At 35.1% G+C, this 23,578-nt stretch overlaps 1 protein-coding gene across 2 annotated transcripts; it reads left to right on the top strand.

Annotated features, from left to right (window-relative positions):
- The first annotated feature begins 6,119 nt into the window (after positions 1–6,119).
- INO80 (DNA helicase INO80-like protein) lies at positions 6,120–19,097 on the top strand. Of its 2 annotated transcripts, none has more exons than XR_013514991.1 (22): positions 6,120–6,447; positions 6,873–6,948; positions 7,329–8,065; positions 8,575–8,775; positions 8,868–8,978; positions 9,200–9,603; positions 9,905–10,013; positions 10,106–10,186; positions 10,300–10,472; positions 10,574–10,699; positions 10,961–11,122; positions 11,215–11,272; positions 11,605–11,835; positions 14,565–14,711; positions 15,110–15,673; positions 16,138–16,395; positions 16,895–17,002; positions 17,244–17,338; positions 17,668–17,843; positions 17,926–18,123; positions 18,377–18,526; positions 18,617–19,097. XR_013514991.1 is itself a non-coding variant. In XM_078315692.1 (22 exons), the coding sequence occupies exons 1-22, from the start codon at positions 6,382–6,384 to the stop codon at positions 18,845–18,847; spliced, it is 4,443 nt and encodes a 1,480-aa protein (XP_078171818.1). In that variant the 5' UTR covers positions 6,120–6,381; the 3' UTR covers positions 18,848–19,097. The 2 variants fall into 2 exon arrangements, 1 of the variants encoding a protein (XP_078171818.1); XM_078315692.1 differs by having other exon boundaries at positions 17,668–17,824.
- Positions 19,098–23,578: the final 4,481 nt, after the last annotated feature.

The raw sequence follows: 23,578 nt of genomic DNA, 5'->3' as shown, positions 1-23,578 counted from the left end.
TGCCTCTATTTTTCAAAACTTTAATAACTCAAAATTTAAAACTTAAAAGTCAAAATAAAACAGTTAGATGCAATCTATTTTATTTTCTCCATGTGCTCATAAAAAATTATGACATTTCAATTTTGTTTTCATGTGAATCAATAAAGTGAAAAATCAACGTCTAGAAATTATCCAAATTAGCACGTTTTTACAAGCTTTTGATAACAACCAAAACAAAATTGAAATGTCATAATTTTTTTATACATGAATAAATAAAATGATGTAGATCATATCCAATTTTTTTATTTTGAATTTTAAGACTTAAATTTTGAGTTTTTAAAATTTTGAAAAATGAAAGCATGATGGAGATACAAAAAATGGAGGCATTTGAACCGTCCTCATATATTAAATAGGAAGTTTGCGCATTTCTATATAGGCAAATGCCCTTTGTGCAGGAAGTTTCCGTATTTGATGAAGCAATTTTTGAAAAATTCTTTGGTTTTCAATCGGATTTCACCGTATAAATCTACCCCTCAAAATCATGCCTAATCAATTCTACTATCATTTCTCTCTTCCGATCGTTAGATTTCCGTGTAACTCCATTTCCGAATTGCGTTTGAGGAAAATTCTCAGCTTTTTGTGATAAAGCGTCCCCAATATTGCTATCATGGTTTTTTATTTTCCTTTCTTTCCTTTAATGCAAAGATATGATTAGTGAAGTAAATTTGTGACATATCGTGTCGTGATTTTGATCGGGTGTCATGTTGTGTAGTGTTAAAGTTAATTTTTTACATATTGTGTTAACTATGACTAAAATGATAGAGATAGTTACATCATGCAAGTGGTCATAGTACGTTAGTCTCAAATCAAACCATAACTAAGTATGTTGTAAGCTGTAACTGGTCATATTTAGTTACATTTAACTATTTTTTTCTTAATTTAAGTTAGTTTATTGAAAAACAAGTTAAAAAAAAAGATGCGTCATGATCAAGTTAGTTTGCGTGTTGTATATATTTGTGTAATTATTTTTGAAAGGTGGCTACAACACGTGAATAAATACTAAAGAGTAAAGGCACGAGTTAAAAAACAGTATATCGCCGGCGTCTGTCCTAACTGGACGGTCACGACACACTTCTTTTTCTCCCACAATATGACTAGAATTCGAAGGATTTTTTTTTCCGTTATCTAACTACTAACTACTGTGTTGACAAAATAAAAATAAAACGAAACAAAAAAACAAAAACCAAAGTAATGCCATTATACTTGAGGTGATCAGAAGATTAATTTCAATTATCTATGTAAGAGCTCTTGTTGAACACTTGAACTCAGCTGTCGAAAGTATAACGATTTCGATTTCAGTGAGATTTTGTAGAAGCTTTAGAGGGGTTCTCAGTGAGATTTCGATTTCGATTTCAGAAGATTAATTGCAATTATTTTCTCGTGTTGTATCTGATTATAAGGTCAAGAAAATTACAAGCGATAATTGAGTCGAGTTATGGAGGGGTTTTCAGTTTGGAGCGTCTTTCAACGTATAAGAGAGGTATTCTCACGTTGGTGCAGAGGACTGCAACTCTGCAAGTTTAATAGATGCCTTCATTTTTAAAAACCAAATTTTTTATTAATATCATTTGAAAAAATAAATAAAAATATTTCTAAAATTGGAGAATTCGAAAAATACGAGGATTTTTTATTCAATTTGTGGCCCCATTCTTGGAGGGCCATAAATTAAATTGGAGGCCCTCAAAACCTAAATATCAGTATATTATGGTGCATTTTTTAGTTTTTAAGTGACCTCCAATTCAATCTACAGCTGTTGGAGTTGAGACTGCATATTGAATTGGCAACCCTGATATTTTTCGAATTCTACATAAAATGTGATTTTTTGGTTTTTTTTTTTTTTTGAAATATGATATAAATAAAAATTTCGGTTTAAAAAAGAAGGAGAAGAATATGCATTTTGAGTTCATAACAGAACCAAATGATAGTTTAAACTAAAAAATAAACAATGCAGGGTGCAAACGAGGAAGTATTTTAAGATAGAGCGGAAAAATTAGCATTTTGAATATCTCGAGAGGGAAATTAGAAAATTTATAATATTTTAATTAGAATACCAACGATTATCTCCTTTTTCATACGCCAAAGCGAAAATAAAAAGAGGAATTATAATTTAGAAAACAAAAAGAGGAATTATAATTTAGAAAGCGAAGATAAAAGGAGAAATGACAATTATCTCTTTTTTCTATACGCCTCAGCGGCTATTTACAAATTAAGGCAACTGAAGACAAGCTCCTTAATGCATATTAAAATTTAATTATACTATTGTTAGACGACGCTATAATTTAAAACAAAAATTAGTTTCGCTGTCTGTTTTTCTGCCGAAATTTTTATAAATACCCAAAAAGAAATCGAAATTACGAAATCTATCCAGTTTCTGAATGGATTTCGATTTATGCCCCTTCCAGTTACCAAATAATCGGATTTGGAATAACTTTCTGGTTACCCAATTCCTGGACATGGACAAAAGGTCCGGTTACTTGCTAAGCGGAAAGAAGAGAATTTCCGGATTTTACTTCTTTTTTTTTCTTTTTTCTTTTTTTTACAAAACATAATTTTTTTTTTGTATTGAAATATTAGAAATATTGAATATATTTATTTGAAAATAGATGGAATATAATATAATTTGATTTATTAGAAATACTGCAACAAATAGTTCGGATCAACATTTTTCAGGCCGGATTTGTCGCGGCTGTAAGAAAAATTAATATATTTCTTTATGTGTTATTGGAAAAAAATAAAAATGCTTAGATTCCTGTTATCACATTATTAGACCTATCATTTCGACTTGTTTCCATACGAAAATCTATGTTTTGAACCAACAAAGGGTGCATTTTACATTGAACATCCATAGAATGTGGTACTGCTAAGTTTTGGTTCTTACTTTGCAGGAATCAGGCGAAATTGGGCAAAATCAGGCAATTGGCAGACTTCAGGAAGCTCTGATGCGAGTCGCATTCATCTGGTGCGAGTCGCATCCAAGCCCAAAGCGACCTGCGATGCGACCCTCACTGCTCTCTTTTGAAGACCATCTGATGCGAGTCGCATCCACTTGATGCGAGTCGCATCAACTGTTGCCGCCCAGTTCAAATTAAATCTGACAAGCCCAAAGTCAACTCTGTTGCCTATATAAGGAGGTCCTATGCCAGAATTCGAGGAGCTTTTTCCCCCTCTACATTCCAGAACACAAAAGGAGCGAAGATCAAGAGAGAAGAAGGAGATTGGAGCTTGATTGAAGAAGAAGAGAAAGGGAAGATTTCAAGATCCTCTCCAATCTACTTTGGATCTTCGAGCTCCATCATGATTTGCTTATTCTCTCTCTCTTTCATGTTTACTTTTGTTATGCTTGAGTAGATCCTTGTTTCTTAGGGTTAAGATGTAATCTCCAAACCTTTTCTTTGAGTTGAATGATGTTTTGATCTAATGTTGAACTTGTGTGATTGTTGTTTGAGTATTCATTGTTTGCTTGATTGTGATTTCTTGATTGATTCTTGATTGTCTACTGTTAGATGTCTATAACATCTCTTCTAGTAATTAGGCCTTGATGTATCTTGTAATTGTAATTGAGCACTTGAAGTAGATCTAAGATCAATAGTAACCGAGAGGTGAAATTTCTATTATCGAGAGGTTATAGATACTTCTAGTTAACCAGACAATCAATCTAGGTTAGATACCAGTAGGTGAGAGCCACAGGTCGAAGCCTCGCACAAGAAATCAACTTAGATACGAACTCATGTCAGCTCTGCTCGAGGGCCATGCGACCCGCATCAGAGATGATGCGAGTCGCATCACACAGGTCGCATCAGAGATGATGCGAGTTGTATGATAGGTCCAGAGAAGGAAAAGTTTGGAGATGAAGTCTGAAACCCTAAGAACACCTTTTATAATTGATTCAAAACCAAACCTTTTAATCACTTTCATTTACCTTTAATTGAATTGTCTTTTGAAATTTAGAAATTGAAACAAATCAAACCCAATTCTTCAAACTTCTAGTACCTAACTTGGATTTGTGGAAGTCTAGAATTGAGTTTAACCGTCCCTGAGGATCGATACCTTATTTTACTACACGGATAGGATTGTACACTTGCAATCCTAGACGTGAGTGGATTCAAGGTTTAAAACAAGTACAATTAGTTGTATTTGGAACTTTGTAAGCACACTCTGAGAAGCGAACAATTCCGACTTATTGATCCTGGTTCAAAAGTCACTTCTAGGTAAATACAGAAAATATTGCCATCCTTCTGGTACATTTAATTTCTAAAAAGTTGTATCTATTTTGAGAATTCTTTTTGAATATCAATCATTAAATAATTTAAAGTTTTTGTTTTTTTCAAAAATAGATACAACTTTTTAGAAATTAAATGTACCAGAAGGATGGCAATATTTTATGTATTTATCTAGAAGTGACTTTTGAACTGGGATCAATAACTCGGAATCTAAGCATTTTTATTTTTTTCCAATAACACATAAAGAAATATATTAATTTTTCTTACAGCCACGACAAATTCGGCCTGAAAAATGTTGATCCGAACTATTTGTTGCAGTATTTCTAATAAATCAAATTATATTGTATTTCATCTATTTTCAAAGAAATATATTCAATATTTCTAATATTTCAATACAAAAAAAATCAAAATCCGGAAATTCTCTTCTTTCTACTTAGCAAGTAACTGGAACTTTTGTCCATGTCCGGGAATTGGATAACCGGAAAGTTATTCCAAATCCGGTTATTTGGTAACCGGAAGGGGCATAAATCGAAATTCATTTAGAAACTGGGTAGATTTCGTAATTTCGATTTCTTTTTGGGTATTTATAAAAATTTCGGGTTTTTCTGCTTACAATTTTGTAATAATCAAATTTAAAAAACACTTTCATGTCTCAAAAAAAATATCATTTAGTGTCTCAAAACTTGAGTTGAAGCTTGCTTCTCGACATATATATATTTTTCTTTTATATCAAATATAAACAATCCGTTTGAGAGAATTTAACGTGACAGTAGCTAACATCCTAAAAATTTTTAGTACTAATATTTCATTTTTCTTAAAAATTACATGTCTATTGTTCGGTACCAAACGCCACTTAAATAAAAAATTCAAAATATTGTATTACGAAAAAGAAAATTAAAATACACGACTGTACACCAGTTATACCTAGTATGCTTATCGTGACATGCCAACTAAGTCTGCACATCACTTAAGTGACACACATACTAAGTCTACGCCGACTTAGTCGCATGCCGCTTCTAAAGTCTTGTGCATACTAGATATGCATTCATGCTAAGATCCAAAATTTGATAAATGAGCCAATTGCTGTATAAGGGTGTGCTCTAGAGAGGGAGAGAAACCCTTCATTAAAGAGAAGGAAGGTAACACGCGCTTAGACTGGAGCAACGTTCACCCGCTCCAGAAGCGAGGAGATCAGAGAGGAAAAGGAAAGGAAACAACACTGTGCAAAGGAAAACTCAATATACAAAAGTTCTGAAATCTGTCCCCTCTGATTTAGAATGTAAAGGGAGTAACACGCACTCGTGTTCCTTCCTTCTCCCATTCCTCTGCTCACATTCTCCAAGAGCATAGGTTCGATTTATATATAAGCAGGAATTAGAGAGTAGTTGTGTGCTTCCTGCTTACGGCTGTAATAATTTTATTTATTTTTATAAATTACAGACGAGCTCTGATTTTTTTTAGTTTTTAAGGCGCTAACTAAAAAAAAAAAAATTAGGAAAAATAAAATGCGTTTAACCTGGAATTCATGTCCCCTAACGTACCTCATTTTCTGATTTTGAATCTGATCCGTTCACTGTGTACTAAGATCGAATTCAACCGGATTCTGATCGGACGGTCCGGATTGAAGCTCGGCGCATCACCTCAGATCCGGACTCTGCTTCCTCAGCGGCTTAGCGCATGTTAGCACTTAGCATCCCGTCTCATTTTTTTTCCAGCGTCTCAGCGCATGTTAGCACGGGTAAATATTTTAACAGAGACGTTTCAGCTTCACGAAGCGCACGAAACCGTATGCAGCTATGTTATAATTCTATAGCTAGTGCGCTGCATGAAGGTAAAAATGCTCTGTTAAAATATTTACCCAACAGCACCGTCTCACTTTCCTTCTTACTTTCCCTCTCTCCTCGCCATGCCTCTGTATCCCCCCGCCTTCCCTACCTCTCCTTCTACGCCTTCAAAATTATCTCTGTTCCCCCACGTGCTTCTCTCGTGCCGCTATTTTATCATCCCTTTCTCGTTTCTATCATCTCCCCTCACTAGCGCTACAATTTATAAGCTACCCGAGTTTGGTTCGTAGATTTTCTTCTCTATCTCTTGAAACCCTAAACCTAACCCCCTATCGCTAATGGACGCGCGTCGGCAGCACCAAGCTAACGGCGGCCTTTCTTACTCCAATCTCTTCAATCTCGAGGTTTGTTTGTCATATTTCTCTCCCTCTCGTGGCTCCTCTCGGTGATATATTTCCAAAATTGCCAGGCGGCGTAAATTATGGTGTTTCTTTTACTGGAAACTGATAGTTTCTTTAGTTGGTTGGATTCTCGTGGAAACTGATGTTTTTTTTTTTGTATTTATTTACTTGAGTGCAACGAGTTGTTAATCCTAGATCATATACTGCTCATCCATTATATCTGTACTTGTTTCATATTACTCAATTAAGTACAACATTAAAGAAAACGTCTTGAATTTAGGTTAAACGAGTATCTTGCTAGTGCACATTGCAATTGTTTGGGTTTGCGCTAGCTCGTTGACATTGATTGGTTAAGTTCTTTTGTGAATCTTGCATCTCCATGTCAATGTATTATTTGTTGTAATTTCCTCCCCTCTTTTTTTTTGTAGTCTTTGGTGAATTTTCAAGTTCCTTTGCCTGATGATATTGACCAATATGGAAGTAGTAGTCCTGATGGAAGTGAAGGTAATTTTCTGTGTTCTCATCTTTAGCTCTTTCTGTTACCCCCCTCTTTGCTTAAGTTCCATTTTTTTTTTCTTTCATAATCTTAATTTTTAGTTCCTGCAGAGCAGAACTTCATTCCTGGTTTAAACATTTTTAGCAGGATCTGTATTTCACAATACGCATATATTTAGATATTATGACATAGAAAGAAAATGAAGTTTGTCAGTAGGTTTTATATTCAGATGCATAGAAAAAAAGTGCACATTTATATGTCCTGAAGTCCTAAGGTACATCAGTACATACATGACCTCAAAAAGTAGGTACAGCTCAAATAAAATTGTTTTGTTTCCTTCTACTTGCTTCCATCTTTTTCATATTAAATTTCGTGATGTTTAATTCAGGTCCAGGATCTTTGTCAAATACATACAATGGTGCCTCGAACAGTTTTACTGGTTCAACCAAACGACGCAAGAGAAACTCGTTTGAGCCAGAAAATAATGGCGACTCATCAGATGACTACAATTATGGAATCACCGAGGATCACTACCGATCCATGCTTACAGAGCATGTGCAGACCTACCGAAGGTCTCGGACTGTGGAATCTGTTACTAATTCAGATAAAGGTCGGACCATGCCAACCCGAAAGCCCGTTCCGAAGAAATCCAGGTTCTCCAATGATAAGGAAAAGGGGTCGCGGTTGCACCCTGATTATTTATTAGCTACGAGGCTTGCCTCTTCCCTTGACTCACCCTACCTCGATTTAGGTGAAGGAATAACATACAGGGTACCACCGACCTACGACAGGCTTGCAGCAGAACTCAAGCTGCCCAGTTACTCTGACATACGCGTGGAGGAATTTTTTCTGAAGGGGTCTTTGGATCTGCGCTCGATTGCTGCAATGGTTGCAAGTGACAAGAGAGCTGAGGCTGGAAATCGGCGTGGACTGGGCCAGCCTCAGACCCAATATGGGTCGCTTCAGGCTCGGGCCAAGGCCGAGAAGTTTAGTCTGCAAGTGAACCTGGATTCGTTTGCGATTCCAGAGGGAGCTGCAGGTCGGATCCGGCGGTTTATATTGACTGAAAATGGCACCTTGCAGGCTTACTATGTTAAAGTGTTGGAGAAAGGAGATACATACGAGGCAAGTTTAGTTTACAATATCTATACTAACTGTTTAAATATCTTCTAATATTTATTTAAAGTTTAGTTTGCAATATCTACTATAACTGTTTATTTTTATTAGTTTTTATTATGGATAAGTTTGCAATGATTGCTAGATATCAGATTTGTAGTTATTCAGCGCTTGGAAAATACCATTCACACCCCCCCCCCCCCCCCCCCCCCGGGAACTATAATATCCTCAATACATCAAATTTCATTCAAATGATGCCCCTAACTTTTCATCAGCACTGTGCTTCCATGGAGCAAGTGAGTATATGCATTTTGTAGATTGGAAAGGTTGGGATATAGTTTGGGTATCTTCAGTAGGAGGTTATTACGGGGTTTATTTGGATTTTGGACCAATACAAGAAGGGTATTAGTTGAAATTTTTTATTTGATACCTGTTGGCTCTGAAGCTGTATGATGCTTGGGATGATTTGATTCCTTTTCTTGATAATCTTTTTTTTTTGGATGAACATTCTTCTATAGATAATAGAGCGCAGTTTGCCTAAAAAGCCAATAATAAAGAAAGATCCTTCTGTTATTGAGAGAGAAGAGAGAGAGAAGATGTTGAAATGTTGGGCTGCAATTGCACGAAGGGATATTCCTCGCCATCAAAGGATATTTACAAACCTGCATAAGAAGCAGATGCTAGATGCAAAGCGATTTGCCGAGGCCTCCCAGAGAGAGGTTTGGATTATTATTTTGTTTTTATATGTATCATAAGCTTCAACTTGTATCTAAATAACTTACTGGTTGATGATTTTGATGTTGTAATCTAGGTGAAATTGAAGGTGAGCAGATCTTTGAAATTGATGAGAAGTGCCCCAATACGTACCAGGAAGCTAGCTAGGGATATGTTGATATTCTGGAAAAGAGTTGATAAAGAACAGGTTAGTATTACTTAGTTTTATTTCTGCCACGCCAGCTGGCCATTTCTATACTCGTTAATTTAATTTGAACACATAGTTCTAAATAAAGGAGAAATCACTTGTAGATGTTGATTTATGATGACGACATGTTGTGAAACTTCTCCTGTAGTGAATTCCAGTAGTTCAATACTAATGTTTGGATTTTGATTTGCTTCAACTGTCTATTATTGACATGTTTTCAGGCCGAAATTAAAAAGAAAGAGGAGAAAGAGGCAGCCGAGGCACTGAAGCGCGAAGAAGAGCTACGTGAAGCAAGGAGACAGCAACAGAGGCTTAATTTTCTACTCTCACAAACTGAGCTGTACAGTCATTTCATGCAAAACAAGGCAAATCTGCAACCAGGTGGTGAAGGGGAACCTTTTGCAATGGACGGAGATGGAGAAGCTGAGACTGGAGAAGAAGAAGACACAGAGGAGTCCGAGTTAAAAAAAGAGGCTTTGCGTGCAGCCCAACTTGCTGTCTCCCAGCAGAAGAAGATAACTGATGCTTTTGACACAGAATGTTCAAAGCTACGGCAGGCTTCAGAGCTGGCCGGTACGGCCATTGATCCTGCCATTGCGGAGTCTAACATGGACTTGCTAAATCCGTAAGATTCACAAGCTTTTATGTTTTTCCTATTTGTTATCATGGCTATGTTTTGAAACTCCCCTTGTCTTTGTGTATCCTTATTTACACTTAGAGGGTCTTGACGAGCTTACTGAATTGACTGAAACTGTACCAGTTGGAGTCTATAGCTGTAGATGTGGGCTAGTATTTTGTCATTCTGGTACACTGGGTGTACACTGGTGTTAGATGGAAAGTGAAAGTGTGCGATGCTGAAGGATTTTGATCTTTTAGCATTATACAAGGATCATCTCATGTTGACTATCTTTGCTACATTTTTTCAGATCAACAATGCCTGTAAAATCAACTGTTCAGTCCCCTGAGCTGTTTAAGGGCACTTTGAAAGAATATCAGTTGAAGGGCTTGCAGTGGCTAGTCAACTGCTATGAGCAGGTATTCGGCCAAAATTCCTTGCTCTTTTCCAATTGCAAGTCTGGATTCTTCTTCAAGCTGTTAATTAGGTAACTTTTTGGGTAAAAATGCAGGGCCTTAATGGAATACTTGCTGATGAAATGGGTCTCGGGAAGACTATTCAGGCAATGGCCTTTTTGGCTCATTTGGCTGAGGTTAGTTTTTGGCATTTCTATAAGTTTAGGTCTGTCATTACTATTTACTTTTACTTTCTGGCAGTTTCACCTGTACAATCATTGTGTTTTTTTTTTGTTAAATCTATTAACAGGAGAAAAATATATGGGGCCCTTTTCTAGTGGTTGCCCCTTCATCTGTGCTGAACAACTGGGCGGATGAAGTCAGCCGTTTCTGCCCTGACCTGAAGACACTTCCGTACTGGGGCGGTCTTCCAGAGCGGACTGTTCTCAGAAAAAATATTAACCCAAAGCGTCTTTATAGGAGGTAAGAGTACCGTGTAATGAAGCTGAACTTCAGTTTGATCCAGTGTATCTTTTAAATGTTGGTGTTAACTCTTTTCTGGTCTTGAATGCTTTGGGTTATAGGGATTCTGGATTTCACATCTTAATTACCAGCTACCAGCTGCTTGTATCGGATGAGAAATATCTAAGGCGTGTGAAGTGGCAGTACATGGTCCTGGATGAAGCCCAAGCTATTAAAAGCTCAAACAGGTAGGACAAAAATCTATTTTATTTCATTCTTTTTGCATTTTGTTATTCTAAATTGTGTGTTTGAAAACTTCAATAGTAGTTCATACGAGCTTTTAATAGCAGCTTGTACAGTGAAGTGCTGGTACAAGCTGTGGCAGTTTCTGTTGTACAGATTCTAAAGCCCTTCAAAATTTAGCTTTTTTTAAGTGTGTGATCCTTTTTGTATTTATTCTGTGCAAGGCACTTCAATTTAAGTCTATTCATTGTTTGATCTTTTTGCAGCATTCGGTGGAAGACTTTGCTCAGCTTTAACTGCAGGAACCGCTTGCTTCTTACTGGGACACCTATACAAAACAACATGGCGGAGTTGTGGGCTCTACTTCATTTTATCATGCCAACCTTGTTTGACAGTCACGAACAGTTCAATGAGTGGTTTTCCAAGGGGTACCACATCCTGAACTCGAAATATCTTCCTTTCTTTTAATTCTTATATCAATTTATCTGCTTATTGTTTTTACTTTTCTATCCTCTTCTAGCATTGAGAGTCATGCAGAACATGGAGGCACTCTGAATGAGCATCAGCTAACTAGATTGGTAAGGATGCTCGTTTCCCTGCTTTATAATCTGTCTGTGCAAATTAATTTACTGTAGCACATATTTTGTCTGGGGTCCTATATTCTTGTCTTCTTAATTAAAAGTAAATATAAATAAATAATTTTCCTGAAACAATACCAAAACTTCTCTGTTTAATTGAAGATGTTTCAAATCTTAAAATAAGCACTTTCATCAGATATGACAAAATAGTGCACTTCTGTTTCCATTTTTAGATAAATAGACCTTAAAGAAACATGAAAGGACATTAATTCTTGTTTGGGGTATATTTCTGATTATTACTGTATACTTCTCTTTCTTTTTTCTTTTTGCAGCATGCTGTTTTAAAACCATTCATGTTGCGCCGTGTGAAGAAAGATGTAATAACTGAAATGACTGGAAAGATAGAAATCACTGTTCATTGTAAATTGAGCTCTCGCCAGCAGGCCTTTTACCAGGCTATAAAGAACAAGATATCTCTTGCAGAGCTATTCGATGGAACTCGCGGTCATTTGAATGAGAAGAAGATGATCAATTTAATGAATATTGTTATGCAGTTGAGGAAGGTACAGATTCTTATTTTCTTTGCGTTTGTTTCTTTCTTAAATTGTGTTTCCCACTCTTTAACAAATAAAAGTTGAGGATAATCCTCAAATATACTTTATTTGAGGATACATGTCAATCCCCCCTCGCCCCACCCCACCACCAAGTGAGTATCCCCTCAGGTACATGAGGGAGTAGAGTACTCCCAGCCGAGCCAAAGTCAATTCACTACCTATTTGGAATATTGGGGGGGGGGGGGGGCGTTTTGAGATTTGTGTCAGACTGAAACTGACAACTCAGATCTCATCCTACTATTGCACTGGATCTGAATTCCCTGCTACCTCCCACTCGTACACACAGAAAAAGGAGAAAAAGTAATTTTAGTATTTCTCATATCCTCCCTCGTTATCGCAAGATTCCACTAGCTGCCCATCCTTTACACAAGCACGATAAAAGAAGTGTGAGCGTGCCATCTCTGGAGCAGCTTCAAATTATTAGTGAATGGGAGCTGTACTTTTCTTTAGTTATTGTTGACACCTTAAATTTGACCAATCAACTAAAAAAAAGCCCATAAAAGATATAAGAAATTGAAAATTAATTGCTTGTGCATTACAATAAATATATGTATCTGAAAAAAAATGTTCAGATCACTTTAGCACCTTTTTCAGTATGTTTTGTTTCATATCAAAGTAAAATAATAAAGGGATGTTTGGTGCAAGCTAATTTTGTTTTTAATCTCCTGCTCGTTGGTATTTTCTCTACCTTTGTCAAACATTTCTAAGAGGTACTACCAATTGGGCAATCCAGCAAACCAACTTTTATCCAGGAGACCTTCTCCTCTAGCCAACCTGTCCACGAAATTTGCCCCTCTGATGAGACCCCTCCCTCCTGTGAACCCTTCCTCTTTGGTTACTCAGATGGACCCCCTTTCTAGCGAACCATTTCTCTGTGGTTATCTATCCCTCAAGTAAGACCCCATTCATCTGGCAATCTACATGCACCGCAACTTTTTTTTGTGACTGGCTCTGATGAAATTCTCAACATTCTTTTTTGACATATTGCTTTATTAATAGCATTATATAAAATAAAATTTAATTACATGGCATCATTTCAGGAATATATCCAAAACTAGCATAGATGGGATGATTCATCCCAGCCAGTTTTTTTTTTCCTTATCTGGATGCGAGGGGTAGTTGCACCCTTGATCTGGATAGGACATTCTGAATCTTACCCTTTTGAGATATGCGTTATTGAGGAGGAAATATGATAGGAACTTTGGCTGTTGTCTTCCCTACTGTCCTTGCTACATTTCTTCCTCCCGCCCTTTTGCTGTTGTCTTCCCTACTGTCCTTGCTACATTTCAACATTTTACGGGATTGGTGATAGTGATTTAATTCTTTTCTTTTTAAGTGCTGTGAATAAAGAGCATTGGCCTTTTTATGTTGTTGGAAAAAGATAAAAATGTATTTTTTTTATAAAAAAAATATATATTTTTTTTATTCAATTAAAATGATACTGGATAAACAAAATCAGCAGTGGGTGTGGACCCCCTTTCTAGCGAACCATTTCTCTGTGGTTATCTATCCCTCAAGTAAGACCCCATTCATCTGGCAATCTACATGCACCGCAACTTTTTTTTGTGACTGGCTCTGATGAAATTCTCAACATTCTTTTTTGACATATTGCTTTATTAATAGCATTATATAAAATAAAATTTAATTACATGGCATCGTTTCAGGAATATATCCAAAACTAGCATAGATGGGATGATTCATCCCAGCCAGTTTTTTTTTTTTTCCTTATCTGGACGTGAGGGGTAGTTGCACCCTTGATCTGGATGGGACATTCTGAATCATACCCTTTTAAGATATGCGTTATTGAGGAGGAAATATGATAGGAACTTTGGCTGTTGTCTTCCCTACTGTCCTTGCTACATTTCAACATTTTACGGGATTGGTGATAGTGATTTAATTCTTTTCTTTTTAAGTGCTGTGAATAAAGAGCATTGGCCTTTTTATGTTGTTGGAAAAAGATAAAAATGTATTTTTTTTATAAAAAAAATATATATTTTTTTTATTCAATTAAAATGATACTGGATAAACAAAATCAGCAGTGGGTGTGGACCCCCTTTCTAGCGAACCATTTCTCTGTGGTTATCTATCCCTCAAGTAAGACCCCATTCATCTGGCAATCTACATGCACCACAACTTTTTTTTGTGACTGGCTCTGATGAAATTCTCAACATTCTTTTTTGACATATTGCTTTATTAATAGCATTATATAAAATAAAATTTAATTACATGGCATCGTTTCAGGAATATATCCAAAACTAGCATAGATGGGATGATTCATCCCAGCCAGTTTTTTTTTTTTCCTTATCTGGACGCGAGGGGTAGTTGCACCCTTGATCTGGATGGGACATTCTGAATCATACCCTTTTAAGATATGCGTTATTGAGGAGGAAATATGATAGGAACTTTGGCTGTTGTCTTCCCTACTGTCCTTGCTACATTTCAACATTTTACGGGATTGGTGATAGTGATTTAATTCTTTTCTTTTTAAGTGCTATGAATAAAGAGCATTGGCCTTTTTATGTTGTTGGAAAAAGATAAAAATGTATTTTTTTTATAAAAAAAAATATTTTTTTTATTCAATTAAAATGATACTGGATAAACAAAATCAGCAGTGGGTGTTCCCTTATCGTTGCTTGTTTTTTGTAAATTACAAATACTCTCCTGTTTTTTAATTGTAGGTTTGCAATCATCCAGAGTTATTTGAGCGAAATGAAGGAAGTTCTTATTTCCACTTTGCTGATGTCTCAAATTCTCTTCCTTCACCTCCTTTTGGGGAACTCGAAGATGTGCATTATGCAGGAGCGCACAATCCAGTTATCTACAAGGTAATATATTTCATTTTTCTTCTTTTTTATAGTAATATTGTTTTAAATGCAAAATTTTGCCTGTACAGCTATAAAATTTCGAACATCATGCAATTACTGAAAATGAGAAATATCTTGAGTAATATAAAATTTAAAATAAAGAAATTATGTGAATAAAAAACATTAAGCATATTCTCTTCATTGTTTTCCATTTTCTGGATTAGACGATTGGTTTTGTACAATAAATTTGGTGTGGAGAGATGTAGACGATGTTCTTATTATTTGAAGTATATGAGATATTTCTTGTATCAGAATTATATCTGACATCTTGAAGCTTTGCAGTTCATCAAGTAATTTTACTTTTATTCTGATAAATTATTACTTCTACAATGACTTAAATGCTGTATAATTTTTAACAGATACCCAAGCTTGTGTATGAGGAGATAATACATGACAAAGTGCTGCCATGTTCATTTTCTAATCAAGGGATACAACGCGAGTCTTATACGAGACTTCTCAATATATTCTCTCCTGACAAAATATACTATTCGACATTGCCTCTATCTGATTGCTCGAGTCATGAATGTCTTGAGTCTGGAACCTTTGGTTTTACTCGTCTAGTGGACTTATCCCCTACTGAGGTTTCGTTCCTGGCAAATTCTTCTTTACTCGAAAGGCTTAGTTTCTCTATAATTAGATGGGACAGGCACATTGTTGATGAGACCGTAGAAGCATTTATAGAAGCTGAGGGGGATCATCTTGAATGTTCGTATGCTTTGGAGAAGGGGAAGGTTCGAGCTGTTGCAAGGATGTTGTTGATACCAACTAAGTCCGATGCAGGTTTTCTCCGAGCCAAACTCTCTACTGGGTTACTTGATGAGCCATTTAAGGCATTGGCAGTTTCACATCAAGAGAGGCTGTCATCTAACATAAGACTCCTGCGTGCGGCTTATGCTTTCATTCCTACAGTTAGAGCTCCACCGGTGAGTATGATTTATTTTTTTTCTATGAAGATTTATTTGTTTTTTAATGGAACTTCTTTCATTCTGCTCCGCGGCTTATGATTTGTCTGTCATATTGGTGTGGTTCCTGGGTTGTCTGCCTCTTGGGAATTTGGACGCTGTATATCATAAGAAAAGAGGGAGAGGGGTGTATATGAAAATCCATTTATGAAGCTGCTAATATTTTATCCTAGCATATCTTTATTGGGCTGGATGAGTTTAGGCAGAACCAGAAGTGCTGATTATTTGGGACCTTAGTGCCTTTATCTTGTTATTATATACTGAAATTGATGGTTGCCTGAAGATGGAACCAATGTTCCAAATGAAGGACTAAAACTAGTATGACAGTAATTTGTACCTGCCAGTATGCGCCAGTTTATGGTGAGGTTCCGATTATTTGTATATTTCTATGTGCGTTCATGTAAATTTCTTTGTTACTATTGCAGATAAATGCATGGTGCTCAAATAGGAATTGGGCATACCAAATAACAGAAGAGCTACATCACCCCTGGACTAAAAAGCTATATCTTGGATTTGCACGTACATCTGAGTGCAACGGCCCTAAAGAACCAACCAAGCCACATTATTTGATACAAGAATTGGATTTGAAACTACCAGACAGTGGGCCCCTTCTCAAACTACCTTATAGGATCTTTGGTTCATGTCCTCCTGTACAAAATTTTGACCCGGCCAAAATGCTCACGGTATCATTTTTATCCCAGCTTACATGTATTTTAGTTTTATACTTCTAAAATATAAGCTGATAGAAAGAGCCCCTCCAATACTATTTCCAGCAAGCTGTGTAGTATATTATGGAGAAACTGAGTAAAATGACCCTACTTTTAGTCTTGAACTCCATTAAATTTCTGATGATGTCATTCTTAATGTCAGTGGCAAATTTATTTTGTATAGTTGTAGGCCCTTATTAGCAAAGTTTTGAAGTGCCTAATTAGACATGATTTTCTCAACGTGCATACGATTGACGTTCAATAATCATTTTGGTCATTGCATCCTTTTTAATCCCTTTATCAGCATAATACACTAGTATGTTTAAGACTGATGGTATGATGTCTTACGAGAGCTTCTCAGAATAATAGATAGATCATTTTTGAAAATTCTTGATAATAGGGTGTGCTTCACAATTCCTGAAGCAATAGAAGGCATCATAAACTAAATCTTTAATCTTTGTTTTTGGATTTATAGGATTCAGGGAAGTTACAGACACTGGATATATTACTAAGACGCCTTCGGGCTAATAACCATCGCGTGCTTCTGTTCGCTCAGATGACAAAAATGTTGGATATTCTTGAGGTAATTCATTTTTCTTTTTTTGGAAATTTTTGCATTCTTCTTGCATCTTGTCATCATATGAATAATTAACAAAGAACCAGCAATTTTCCAGTAAATAGTAAATTGTTAATACCTTATGAATAGTGCAATTGCAGATTTCAACATTCCATTGGTTTGCATGTATTACCTACTCTTTGATATAGCATATGAACCAAGTTTCATTTCACTGATTTGGGACTGAAAAGCTTTGCTTGTGTTGCAGGATTACATGAATTTTAGGAAATATAAGTACTTGAGGCTCGATGGATCTTCAGCCATAAACGATCGACGTGACATGGTCAGGGATTTCCAGACCAGGTATGAAATTTGTATATCCTGGGGTTTCTTGTAGGCCTGAAATTGATATTTCATTCCCTGCCAGTCTGGTCCGCTGCTGTTGTGCTGATTATACTGGTTTGGTTTATTCGACCATTTAGTGTAGTTGTGCACGGTTCAGCACTCGTCTTTACCAGAATTTATTCCTTGTGGAAAAAATTTACACATCAAAGTCAAGTAAATTTTCATTTAGCGGGGTGTTTATATACATCAAACAGGTGGTCTGGCATAATCTTGAAAAATTATCTTCCTTTATTACCTTAGATGCATCTGTACATACATAATGTATATACATCTGCACTCTGTTGCAGAAATGATATTTTTGTGTTTCTACTGAGCACTCGTGCTGGAGGTCTGGGTATCAACCTGACGGCAGCTGACACAGTTATCTTTTACGAAATTGATTGGAATCCAACTTTGGATATGCAAGCTATGGATAGAGCACACCGGCTTGGTCAAACAAAGGAGGCAAGTAAAGCTCATGATAGTGAGCCAATTTTTTTATTTTCTGTGGTTTTTCTTATAGGAAATAATTTGGGCTAATTTCTGATAAGTTGTACCTTTTGCAGGTAACCGTGTATAGATTAATCTGTAAGGAGACAGTAGAAGAGAAAATATTACAGAGAGCAAACCAGAAAAACACTGTGCAGCAGTTAGTTATGACAGGTAAACATGTGCAAGGAGATCTCTTAAAACAAGAGGATGTTGTTTCCTTACTCCTTGATGACAGCCAGCTGGAACAGAAGCTCAAAGAGATATCCATTCAGGTGGTTCTTTTATTCTAAAATTTGGTCATTCTTCTTTCTTCCATTATTCAATTATATTATATTGCATGTACGTGGGTATATATTTTCATATCACCAAGCCATTTCATTATAACTGATTGATCTGTTTTACTTGTTGCTATTTTGAAAAATAATATATTACAATCGAGTAACCTGTTTCCGTTGATTAAACAGGAACAAATACTGAATGAAGAATTGTCCTCTCATCTTATTGTTTCATTATTTTTTACTCTAGGCCAAGGATCGGCAAAAGAAGAAACGTGAGAGAGCACAAAAAGGAATTAGGATCGATGAACATGGTGAAAATGTCACCCTAGAGGATTTCAATAACAATGCTGGAGCAGATGTACCAGAGCAAGAGAAAGATAATCAACCTAATAAGAAGGTATCTTGTACTTCTGAGATGATATTGGTTTTGACTGCATCTCTACCCATGTTCATTTTTTTATTTTGTTGTCCACTTTTCTTATTTTAGAGAAGACAAAGTACCCAGAAGAAAGCTCCAAAATCACGAGATTCTGATGATTTGGAACCAGTTCCAGCCGATGATGTAACAAATCCTGAGACTCTGAATGAAGAACATTACAGCATTGCTCTTCAGAGGCCAAAAAGACTAAAGAAACCAAACAGGAATGTCGTCGAGGAAGCTGGCACCAGCTCTACCACACATGATTACAGTGGAGGCGATAACGCAGCGGGAGCCTAATTTTGATCATTTTGATTGAATGGGCAGAATATAGCTGTATATTTTAATTTTTCGGTGAATAGCTGACAAGCAGCTCAGACTTTTTGATTGGCTGTATATTTAGGAGAACCGTAGCGTATAGTACGTGGCTCAAATAGTCAATATTGTTCTTGAAAGGGCTATTGCATCATCAAGTAGCACATCTGAAACTTGAAGAGGTGAAATCATATTTATTCCGTTGTCAGATGGAATAATGAAGGCTGCTTTTGTATATATTGTCTCGATGTTGGTTTCAATTGTTCTACTTCAACCCGAAACAGTATCTAATTTAATTTTTCAATCCTTATTAGCATTTGAAATTTTTTCTGCACTCCTTGTGCATCTTAATTGCTTTTAGACTTGGAAGTTAGTGCGCAGAAGAAGTCTTTAATAGTATATTTTGTAAGAGATGTAGACAATCTGGAACACAGCCCTGATCGAATATATTGGGCTTTAAATAAGGATTGTAAACTCAAGCCGTCGTACTTGTTTAATTGTACTGTCATAAGCAACTACTGTTTTTTTTTTAATTAATTTTATAAAATTGAAAATTCAGACGAAAAATTATTGGTTTTAGATTTTAAGAGATGTCCAAGATTAAGAGATTTAACAATTAAACGCTCTAAAATTAATCTAATGTGGTTACAATAATCTATTTATTTATAAGTTGTTGATCTTTAATAAAACGTAACTTAAAAAATTATATATTATTTTAGATGGATGCATCTCTCACATCCCCTCTGGTTATCTGAGTACAATTTAAACGGACGGTTCAGAGTCGTTCTTTTAATTTGACACGAATCTCAAAACACAAATAATATTGGCTCTCAGTGCCATCCAGAATAGGCACTGACTGAGAGTAAATATGGACCGTCTGTTTCAATTGTGTTGAGTCATGTACCCGAAAAGATACGAATCTGATACCGGTTGCATGGAGTGAGTACTGCAGGGATAAAATATTCAGTGTTATAAATAACAATATGCGGTTATCCGACGGATAGGGTGTTGCCAAGTAATTAATCGAAAATAATCGGCCGATTAATCGAGAAAACCCGTGACAGTTTGATTACCGTCAACGACTAATCGGCCGATTAATCAGCCTAAACAGACGTTTTTTACAACACTCAAAATATTCGCAACCGAGTCGAAATCATTTCAGAACTTATAGGAAAGTGGGGGGGGGGGGGGGGGGGTTTCCGTTTTGAGATTCGTGTCAGGTTAAAACGGACGATTCACATCTCATTCTACACGGTTAGGTATTGCACTGTATCTGAACTCCCTTGACTTGAGTGGTACTGTGCTAGGTTGAGGTTGATGTGTAGCCATGTAGGTTTGTATTGTACGATGTGGTTTACCCACATTTGACTTTTAAGAGTTCTGATTAACTCGTTTAAGCATTGTATTTTATCTTTGAAGTCTTCTTGACTTTCGAAAATCTATTTGAGTGCGATTCTTTATGCCGCATGCGATTAGGATAAAAATATAAAAAAATAACGAGGAATATGAAAATTGAGAAAAATGAGGTTGGTTTTATGGTCAACTGTAAATCAAATAATGCATAAACTTATTGCTTATCAGTTATCACTAATATCGATAACTCTAGAGAACAAAAAAAAAGAGCATTTACTTTTCATTTTGAAATGATAAAATAAAAAAAGAGCATTCACAGAACAATTTACGCAAATGTGTCCTCCCAAAAAAAATTGAAACGTTTTTCTTGTGAATGTTTGACTCAAAAAAAATGTTATTTATGTTGTCTATCCATCACAAAATATTATAGTAGTGCATTCAATACTCGGAATGCATGAATGCAGATCCGAAATGCATGAACTGTTGTGTACCAAGTCATAAATAGTCTCGTTCTACAAAAAGATAGTTGAAAAATGCTATTTTGAAACATGGCTTAATTTTTAATTTAATCAAAGCAGTATTCATAATATGTATACTTAGTATCGTGCCCGTACGTTGTAACGGAAACATATTATAAGAGAACAAAAAAAATCACACAAAATGTCATATTTTTATAAAAAAATTAGACTATATAACAAATAAAATTTCTTAAATGGCATCTACAAATAATGTTTCTTAATGACATATTAAATGACATATATGATTTTTTATCCTTTTGACATACTTTCATAAAAAAAAATCTCATACCAAATAACATATTAAATGACAAATAACATTATTTAAGTGATATAAAAAATAGAAAGAAATGAAGACATGACCAATCAATTAAAAAGTTCCTTAAATGATATTTAAAAAATTGAAAGAAATAAAGATCAATCAGAAAGATAATACAATTTGCATATGACCAGCACATGTCTAATTAAATTTGGACTTCTACACGTAAAAAAAATAAAAAAAATACATAGAATAAAAAAATACAGATTATTTGATTAGAGGGCTGATATTCAATCTAAAATTTTATCTCTTATCACAATCGTTGGCGAATCATGACATTTACATGCTTATTATAAAAACTAGTATTGTGCTCGTGCGTTGCAATAGGAACATATATATTATTATAAGAGAACAAAAAAATATTCATACAAAATAACATACTTTCATAAAAAAAATGACCAATGAAAAAAAGGACCGAGGAAAATTAAACTTTTATTTTTTAATACTGCGAATATTATTTAAATAAATAATATTCAAGTACATCCCTTCATTGTTTAATATTTGCAGATTGCTTGAAAAACAATTATAATCAAGAGCAAAACTAGGGTGTGATGCAGGGGCCGACCCAGGATTTTCATTAGGGGGACAAAAAAATATCGAATCGGATTTAAATAGCTTATCGGATTTAAACCCATTAACTAATTGAGTACTCAATAAAAAAACAATATTTTGACTTATATTTTCCAATACCCTGCATTATAATTTATGATCCTATAACTTATAATTAATATTACCAATCATAATTTGAAAATTTTATTTTGATTTTAACACTAAATTTAATCCGAATTTCAATTCAAACATCCAGAAGCCCCCTGTGCTACAGTAGATCCGCCCCTAGTGTGATGTGTTCACCAAGAGGGGTTGGTGAACACACATTCAAAAGACTATTGGATTAGCTTCAAATGACGAATCCAAACCGTTAAAATACATCTACTTCGTGAGTGATGCATGTACATACAAAATTTTTAAAATTTCGAATTCATTTAGTACATGGTCAAGCAGTAAAAAAATGAACATTTTATAAGTTATTTTTTAATTAGAAACTTTAAATTTTTTGCATGTACAAGCATCACTCACGAAATACATAGATTTCAACGTTTGAATTCGTAGTTCGAAATCGATCTGATAACCTTTTGAAAGTGTTCATCAACCTCTCTTGGTGAGCACATCACACCCTAGTTTTGATCTATAATCAATGTTATTTACGTGCACTTTTGATTATATGGGCATAGCTGGTATAATAATTGTTTGTTTATCTATACATTCATGATTTACAAGCCTCAGAAAGTTCCATTTCTGATCACATTTTAACACTGATCAAAATTATTTTCATACTAAAATTGAAAAAAAAATTGGGCATTAATACAGATACATAACTAAGCATACTTTTGACAATAAAAACCTGAACCATATTGGAATGAGCAGAAACTAATTAATATGTGATGAATTGCTAAATATTCTCTAATCTGATGTTTAATCTCGGCAAAAAATACTTACCTTTATATTCTAACGAGTTGCATAAAAAAATGTTTCATCTTTCAAGGCCATATTAAGTTGACACGTTTGCATTACTTCCAAAATTCTATATTTTAAAATCTGAAGTTTATTGTATATATCGTCAAATTCAATGTTAATTGATGATAAAGTTTTCAGCAAAAGGCGTATATTTATATCTTGGGACTTGTTTATAAATGTCAGTGTGAAACTTCTAATTCCGAATTTGTTAATAAATTATGTCATCTTTTGTTCACTGGATGCAAACTATTTTTAGGGTCAAAGCGGTCAACGGAATTTTTTGCCTTAGAGATAGAAATTCCCTCCTACACTTAAGTTTAAACTTTTGAATTAATTCTTGAAATTAAGTGAACTAACGGCTACTTCAACCCCAATCCTATAAAAGTTCTCTTGCATCTTATTGATACACTAGGATTTACATATCAGTATCACAGTGAGTCGGATCACTTGGTTGGCACGAGCAGGGGCAGATTCAGGATTTTTATCGGGGGCATAAAAATATTGAATCGAATTTAAACCCGTTAACTAATTAGGTACTCGATAAATAATAATAATTTAAGTAATACTTTTCAATACTCTGACTTGTAATTTCTGATTCTCTAATCTATAATTCTAATTATTAACCATAATTCAAGAAATTTATTTTAATTTTAACTCTAAATTTAACCCGAATTACAAATCAAATTTTCAGAGAGGGAAACAAATTTAAGAGGGAGAAGTCGATTGGAACGTCCAAATCTCCACTAAAATTCAAAATCCAGGGGAAGGGGAGCGGCAGCAACCCCCCCGGACTACATGGGTCCGCCCCTGTGCACAAATCGGATCGATATTGGCAGCAAGCAACAAATACATGTATAAAATTGTTAGATCACTCTGATCCTAAATTTCTAATTCAGTTTTTCAGACATCTACTTTTAAAATTATGTCTCTGAATTAGCTAATGTTTTAATCATCATATCATAAATAAATAAAAAAAGCATGTTATGAAAATAGTAAGCCAGGAACAGTTGTTGG

The sequence above is a fragment of the Carex rostrata genome, chromosome 14 (assembly GCF_964058835.1).
Source record: "Carex rostrata chromosome 14, lpCarRost1.2, whole genome shotgun sequence".
NCBI classification, from domain to species: Eukaryota; Viridiplantae; Streptophyta; class Magnoliopsida; order Poales; family Cyperaceae; genus Carex; species Carex rostrata.
Note: the sequence above shows the minus strand (reverse complement) of the source record. Positions and strands in the feature narration are given on the sequence as shown.

Excerpts from the sequence above, each read along its gene's own strand:
- INO80 (XM_078315692.1), top strand. The coding sequence starts at position 6,382 with ATGGACGCGCGTCGGCAGCACCAAGCTAACGGCGGCCTTTCTTACTCC. Across the intron at positions 8,776-8,867 it reads CCGAGGCCTCCCAGAGAGAG|GTGAAATTGAAGGTGAGCAG; the intron begins GTTTGGATTATT and ends GTTGTAATCTAG. Across the intron at positions 17,339-17,667 it reads GTCAGGGATTTCCAGACCAG|AAATGATATTTTTGTGTTTC; the intron begins GTATGAAATTTG and ends ACTCTGTTGCAG.